The sequence below is a fragment of the Sinocyclocheilus anshuiensis genome, unplaced genomic scaffold (genome assembly GCF_001515605.1).
Source record: "Sinocyclocheilus anshuiensis isolate Anshui unplaced genomic scaffold, SAMN03320099.WGS_v1.1 scaffold45, whole genome shotgun sequence".
NCBI classification, from domain to species: domain Eukaryota; kingdom Metazoa; phylum Chordata; class Actinopteri; order Cypriniformes; family Cyprinidae; genus Sinocyclocheilus; species Sinocyclocheilus anshuiensis.
Genome location: NW_015536467.1, coordinates 524,583 through 532,523, shown reverse-complemented (window position 1 = coordinate 532,523; position 7,941 = coordinate 524,583). Strand labels below are relative to the sequence as shown.

Genomic DNA, 7,941 nt, shown 5'->3' with positions numbered 1-7,941 from the left:
AAGTTTGTTAAAATTTCCAAAGGGTGCCGCGACTAAAAAAAGGTTGGGAAACACTGGTATAGACTATAGATCCTCTCAGTATAGCCAGTGATGTCTGTGCTCATGACCATAACAAAGCAACAACGCCAGAGTGGCTTCCAGCCCGGTTTGAAGTTCTTGGAGGGCAGAAACGCGCTGAAGCTGCTGCGTGCGTGGGTCCTGCATTCATTAATTCAGCGAAGTCTCGCGGTGTTCACTTAACCTCTCTCAGACATCTTGCGTTTCTCAGACCGCTTCGAATCTGCTACACGCACGAGCAGAAACGCAGCAAAATCCCATCCAGCATCGCTCGATCGCCATCACACCTTCACATGCGGGGCTGAACTGAGTTTGCGCGTTCGAGACACTCAGAGAGGATCGCGTGCGGCGTTATTTTCGTATTGTGCGTAATTTCTGCATTTCTGCGCGTTTCCACCCAGGCAATATGGCAACACCCGCCGCTGTAAACCCATCGGGTGAGTAGCGGTTTACCCCTATGCTTTTAAAAACAACGTATGTGGTGTTTAAACGGAAACCGAACGTCGGCTTTTTACGCATGTTGTGTTTTCGCACTAACAAAAGAAACCGTGACGCTTTAAACGCACGCGAGCACCCACGCAAGTAACAACAGTGACATTTAAGAATTTTAAAACGCTACATTGTATCATCACGTGTATATATATATATATAGTAGTTATAATAACGTTCGTTCTTCATAGAACACCGTGCGAATGTATTGTGACGTCAGAACCAAATATATCACATTTGGCTCTATTCTGCCGCGGCTTGTTGCTAATGCAAATTAGATGCTGAATACATTTGCCACAAGCTAGTACGTGCTTTGATTTCCTTGATAAGCGACTGTTGGATCTGACACTTTTCTTATGGGTCTGTAATTGTGATGTGAGGTTATTGTGTTATGAGATGGAGCGCATAACACATAACCGCTTTACTTCCTCTGCCTGTTGATTCCATTGCGAAATGGATGTGAAATAGTCAAGTTTATTGTCATATCTACAAATCGGTTTTGCAAATATAATGCTGATTTTGATGCTTCTGTGACAACAGACCGACAAATAATGATCACTATGTACAAATAAGTAGCAGGGATGAGACAAAACGGTAAAGTGACAGTGCGAGATGTAAACATAAGCACGGATAGTTGGTGAAAGACTGTCATAAGCTCATGCAGTTAACTTTTTAATGCAAGTTTACATGAATGCGTTAAGTTTTTAGTCACTGAATAGAGAAAGACTGTTGAATTGTTTCTGTTTTAGGTTTTAATGCTGCTCTGCCTCCAGAGTCACGATGTTGTGGGCATCTGTGGTCTATTTTAGTCATTACAGAATGGTCTCAGAATGGTTTAGATATTTATCAGTTCAGAACAACAACCAAAAAGGATGTTGAAGGTCAAACTTATGAAAAATGAATTTAAATAATATTTAAAATAGCAGAGATGCACAGATATAGAAATGTTGGAAAGTCAGAAGTCATGCTTCAAGTGGATTCAGGCATCAAACATTTATAAATCTGTAAAGCCCAACATATGAAATGCATTAGATTTTTCAGACTTTTTAAAAATGGAACCGTTTATTTAATGCACAGTTTATTTAATGCATCAGTTTTATTCAGAGGCCCAAACTGAGCAAAAATAAGCAATTTGGTGCAGTTGTTGTTATTTATGGCCAAAAAGTAAGATACGATTCTGATAGCTTTTAATGTAAATCAATGAGATGTTTAGGCTATAGCAGACTACATGCATAACCCTATATCTCCCAGTAATATGACTTAGTAAGATGATTTTTAAATGCTTAGTTTTAATGATCAAAGCTCTATAGTTTCAAAACATAAAATGCAAGGCAACACGATGATTGAGAGATGAACAAATAAGCATTCCTCAAAAGCCCGATGGGTCATATTTCATACTCTCATTTCTAACATTTTCTACAAAGCGATGTATGATAATCAAGTAAACCTAAGTTGCTTTAGTCCAGTAAGTGTTCATCTTGAAATTTAACAAAATATAAAAGTTAAAATCTTAAGTTTACTTTATAATGATCAGTAAAGATAGGGAGACAATTGTACTAAAAAGGCCTTTTGCTTGCTGAAAATGTATGAACCACCTATCAGATGACAGAAAACATGTAGAAGATTATGTGCAACAGGTTTTTGGAAATGTTTTTATCATGTTGATAATTTAGATGCTTGCCTTAGATTTTCACACATCAGCTATTTTACAAAAGCACAATATTATCTGCTTCTAGAATTGTCCTGATAAAACTGATACTCTGTTTAAAAAGATCATCTGATAAACCTCATGCAACAGACTTCAATAAAACAAACTTGTTTAGTGATTGTTCACAGGAAACATGTCACAGAAGCCTACTGCTGCTCAGTTTATTTAGTCACTTGCTAAAGTAAATTACACTCCATGACTCCATTGCTTCCACGAACACTCTTTCCCCCAGCGGGCAATTCCTTCCCCACCACCGACCTCATTGTAAATGCAAATGAGTCAAAATGAATAAAGAATGTGAGCGTTATAAGAACCTGGTTGACACGCCGAGCTGCCAAGCATGCTTTAAAATGCACAAGAGCATTCTGGGTTTGAGTCACGTGACTGTAGTTAGCTAGCTTTTATTTCACTTGCTTAACAAATCTGCAGGCCATCTGTACTTTTCTGTAAAGTAAATCTGTAAAGGCCCCGGTTGCAGCACGGCCACGATAAGAACATGTTTTGTACAAATAGCACTAGGTTTGTGAATGGGGATTACAGGCACAGTTGATTAGCCACAGTTCGGACTGTTTGCCGACCTCTTGTGTTTGTGAAGGAAGCCTCTCTGTTGAAAGCAGTGACGGATAACAGGACTGACCAGAAGTGTAGCATTGCTAAGAAGGAATTGTGTGCATATGGCATATGGTGTGCTGCATGAGCTAGCAAATGCTAAAGAATTTACTTTTTCTCGTTTTAATTTCTACGTTGCTGGATTTGGGCTTTGAGAAAGGCTGAGATTGATATATGATGATATAGATATATATATATATATATATATATATATATATATACTTACTTGACAGTATAAGTGTGTGAAATATGCTTTACTGTTTATACCGTATTCTGCTGATACGTTTTACAGATGTGTGTTTATTGGCTGTTTATCATTTTAAAGTCAGAACCACCTGTTTTATAATATTTATAATGTTTTGAGTCTTATGTTTTTGGTTGTCCGTCTCATCATGGGAAGCTATTCATTTGTATATACTGTATATAATCTGGTGATTTGGTTAAATGGCCATCAGTGTTGTTAAAACAACATTTTTGGTTAGTGAAATAAAATGTAAACGTTAGATGTAAAACTTGGAAATGGAAAGTAGAAATGTTGCACTGGTAAGTTAAAGTCCTACTAAAATGACTAAAACTAAAAATAATAATGAAAAATTAAAGGGAAAGTTTGCCCAAAAATGAAAATTCTGAAAACCAAATATTTGCTGGTAGCCATTGAGCCATTTGGAAAAAAAAAAAAAAACTATTTAAGTCAATGGCTACCGGCAACTGTTTGGTTACCAACATTCTTCTCTTCAAAAAATCTTCTTTTGTGTTCAGCAGAAGAAAGAAACTCATATAGGTTTGGGACAATTTGTGGGTGAGTAAATGATGACAGAATTTTCATATTTGTGTGCACTATATCTTTAAATCAAAACTTTTAGTAAATAGTATAGAAATAATTCTAAAATCACAATGATGCACATGGTTCATAACATTGCAGTTTGTCTCAGCGATGCCATACACTTTTATTTCATTTTCTGAAGTGATTTAGAACCTTATAAAGAGACCTTGGTTGAAATTTCTGTGAAATAATTGGACACACATTTATATCAGTGGAGTTAAATGAGTTGTTTTATCTATGTAAATACCTCTCTGCAATAATAGAGCAACATTTCATTTTGCTGAACTTTACTTGCATTTTTATGTGCTACACGTTTGCCATCAAGTCCTATTTATTATGTGTACAAACCAAGTTTCTGATCACCAAATAGACATTGTTGACAAGTTGTTTGTTGTTTTGCCAAATTAGAAAGTTGCATTCAGAACGAATAATTTTTGCTGGTTAGTTTCAGTAACAAACAGAAGTTTTGAGTTCTGAAAGTTGAACTCTTTGATAATCTAAATTTTCATTATATGGCCCATTTAATTCTGATGTGCGTGCTGAGTCCATCCTTGCATGAACCATTTGCAAGTGATTGGACTTCTGTCAAGAAATACAGCATTGTGCTCATCCGTCAGTTTCTGTAAGCTCTTGAAATGAGAATAAAGCTAAAAAAGTAACTGAGGACAATTACACATGCATTACTGAAGCATGCTTTCGATTTTTCTGTTGACCATCATGTCTGGAATATCCCGAACATTTGGCAGTGTGAACTTTCTTTGGCTGCGTAACAATAGACAGAAGAGAAGAGTCAATCTTCACATGTGCGTGCTATCAGAGGAAGGATGTTAATTCAATAGTTTGTCATTTCTTCGCGATTTATCACCTTTGCGATTTAATTTTGATTAATCGTGCAGCCCTAATATATATATATATATATATATATACACACAGTATATGTATATACATATGTATATTCTTTTCAGACACCAGTTGCTTGTCAAATTCAAATTGGTTGTCATAGTAGCGACACTAATTTGTGGAGATTCAGCGCATTGAGTTCCACAAATCTGAATGCATTATTTGTAAATTGACTGTTAAGATAAACATTTTGCACAATTTATTATCTGTAATATCATTGTGTTGCCACTAGATGCTGTATAAGCCCTATGTAACAATCTCTAGTAGCTAAGACATTGCACATAATTTACACATAAATCACACATAAATTAATTTTATTACATTTGGATTTGGATGCATGTTTAAATATTATCAATGGCTACTTTTTGTCTTTATCTGTTTTTTGTTCAATTGTTTTGTTGTTGTTGTTTGAAACGTTGATTTAAAGTGTCAGTTATTGCATTATTATTTCAGTCAAACCTATAAAACCCCTTTGTTACCCAAAACTACATATAAAAGCTTTATCAGTGGCATAAAAGTAACCAATGCAGCTACTTAATCATTTGCTACTCGTTAACGCATTAACGTCCCCTTTAAATAACGTGACACTCTTCCCTCTATGACGCTGCTCCCATTAAGCGCTGTTGGAAGTGAATGAATTGATTCAGCATTTCGAGACCTCCGTAAGGATGCATTTAACTCAACAAGCGGTTTAATAAAGGATGTATTGATCTCGTGAATTAGCGAAGTTTATTATACAAATATTTTTTAATTGGGTGTTAAAGTTTATATGGGAATATTACATGACATAATGGCGTTGTTGAGCGCTCCAAATGCAAACTTTAAATGCAATTGACAGCACTCTGATCTAGTGGCATACAGGCATCGTCAGATTGACAGTACTCTAGCCCAATAATGGGGGATCCAGTGGGGGCGGCAGTCATATTTCAGGGTGACCGTGCCACTCTTTATCACAACCCTGCTAAAAGTGCCAGTACGTGCGCTCATTGGCGCCCCTTCAGCTAGTGGCGCCCTAGGCGATCGCCTAGCTCGCCTATGCCTAGAAACGGCCCTGATTTCTTCCTTTAAACTTGTAGGTTTCTGAATGAATGAATGAATGAATGATGCATTTATATAGCGCTTTACTGTGTATTGTTGTACACCCAAAGCGCTTTACAATCATGTGGGGGGGTCTCTCCTCAACCACCACCAGTGTGCAGCATCCACTTGGTTTCTGAACCATCCCTGCTTGGAAGCACTCATTTGAGAAATTATTTTCTGCATGGAAATGTGCCAAGTGTCGCTTCGACCTCATCGGCACCCAGAGATCATTATACTGCTTCAGTTGCACTGAATTGCTCCTTTCACTCTCTTTTAAGTGCTGCTGGAGAATAAAGGAACTAAATGCTTTACTACTGAATGGGTTATTTTCCGTTCTTCATTTTTGGTCGTCCTTGTGTTTGGAATGGCCTGATTCCATCTTTTTCGGTCATGGCTTCTGGTTTTATAGGGTTTTAGCAATGATATAAAAAGGTTTGGTAGTCCATTCTGACATTTCTATGGTTTGCTCAGATTAAAATAATAGACAGGGCTGCAAACTCAGCAAAATTTACTGCTTTGAAATTTGTGTTTTGTATGTAATTTGTAATGATTAATTTTTTTCATGGAATGGTGCAAGAGAGAAAGGCTCAAATGTTACAAAAAAATTACCTTGTCAAAAGGAGTTTTTTTTCTTTCTCTCATTTAATGTGGTATTTGTTGTAAGTCCATGTAAATGTCAGCCCTGAAAATGTGTTTTCGTGGCCGGTCATGTGCTTGACTATCAGCTCACTCAAGGACTGTGACAACTTTCAAGGTCTACAGAGAAAGACTTTTCATTTACTAGTAATATAGCAAAAATTGCCTACACATGAGTTATTATTGGCTGATATTTGGCCATTTTGAGATCATCATCAGTGGACAATGATCATGTTGGTTTGATTAATTAACAAACTAGCATTGGCTTTCTTTACCAGCAGCAGCCCAATTTGTTTTCATACATTTAAGTTTGTGAATGTTAATATTATTGCCACCTTTAGTGTGTAGCCTATGTGTGCATCTCAATTGCTATAATTCGGTTGTATGTGATATAGACCTCATGGGTTGATATTTTTGTTCTTTTGCTCGCCAAGGCTGCATTTATTTAATCAAAAATACAGTTAAAACAGTAAAATTGTCAAATATTATTACAATATTAAATAACTGTTTTTTTTATTGGAATGTATTTTAAAATGTATTTTATTCCTGTGATCAAAGCTGAATTTTCAGCATCATTACCCCAGTCATCAGTGTCACATGATGCTGCGGAAATCAGTCTAATATGTAATATTGAAAACACTTGTGCTGATTCATATTTTTGTGGAAACTGCAATAAAAAAAATTTTTTCAGGATTCTTTAATGGATAAAAAGTTCAAAAGAACAGCATTTATTTGAAATGGAAATATATCGTAACAGTATAAATCTCTTTGCTGTCACTTTTGATCAATTAAAAGCATCTTTGCTTAGTAAAAGAAAAAAAAAAAGGTTTTACTGACCCAAACTTTAAACTGTAATCTGTATGCATTATTTCAAGAACCCTACTCTTTAGCATCGGCCATTGAAACGCCAAAATCGACTGAGCCTCTGCCGCTTACCCATAATCCTGTGCTGAATCTCAAGTCCTGATAATCCAGATCTGAATCATGCCTCCAAAGAAATCAATTTATCTAAGTTTATCCGTCACAGCACAGATCCGACAGCGTGGTGTTCTGGGAAGGTTTTCTTTACACTTTGATTGAAGAATTTGCTCATTTGGAGCATTTTTGTCTCAATGGAGTTCGCTTCTCACACAAAACACGAAACGAGACGTGCTGTCCACATGTATAAAGAGCTCAGACATTACATGCGATCCTAAGGGACGGGGCCCGGTACCAAACGCCGTGTGGATGCTTTGTTTAGGGGCAGATCTGAATGAAACAGGCCTCTGGTCATTAGAATGATTCGGAGGAGAGAAGAGAGAGGAGCGTGTGAGCTGTTGAGTCCTGATTTACAATGAGAGACAGCAGTGTCCTTCACTCCGTCCCACGAGACAGATTAATGAGTTTGACCTGAGGGCTTTCTGACAGAGAACGACAACGGATGAGGGAGCTTTAGAAAGTTCTGCAAAGCAGTGAGGCGTCTGAAAAGGAGATATTTTGAAGAATGTTCGCACAGCTTTTTCCATGCGGTGAAAGCATACGGTGACCAGCACTAAAAAAACATTTTAACCCTGTACAGCCTGTCTTATGAAACAGTAGTCCAAAAAAATCTATTTTTTTTAATTGTATATATATATATATATATATATATATATATCTT

General features: G+C 36.7%; 1 protein-coding gene across 1 annotated transcript in view; it reads left to right on the top strand.

Annotated features, from left to right (window-relative positions):
* Positions 1-49: 49 nt before the first annotated feature.
* The window catches only part of LOC107692692 (aryl hydrocarbon receptor nuclear translocator 2), a 98,224-nt gene continuing 90,332 nt past the window's right edge, over positions 50-7,941 (top strand). Inside the window, exon 1 of the mRNA XM_016491888.1 lies at positions 50-494. Coding sequence (XP_016347374.1) covers positions 464-494 — 31 coding nt within the window. The 5' untranslated portion in view covers positions 50-463. The remainder of the gene's footprint in view (positions 495-7,941) is intronic.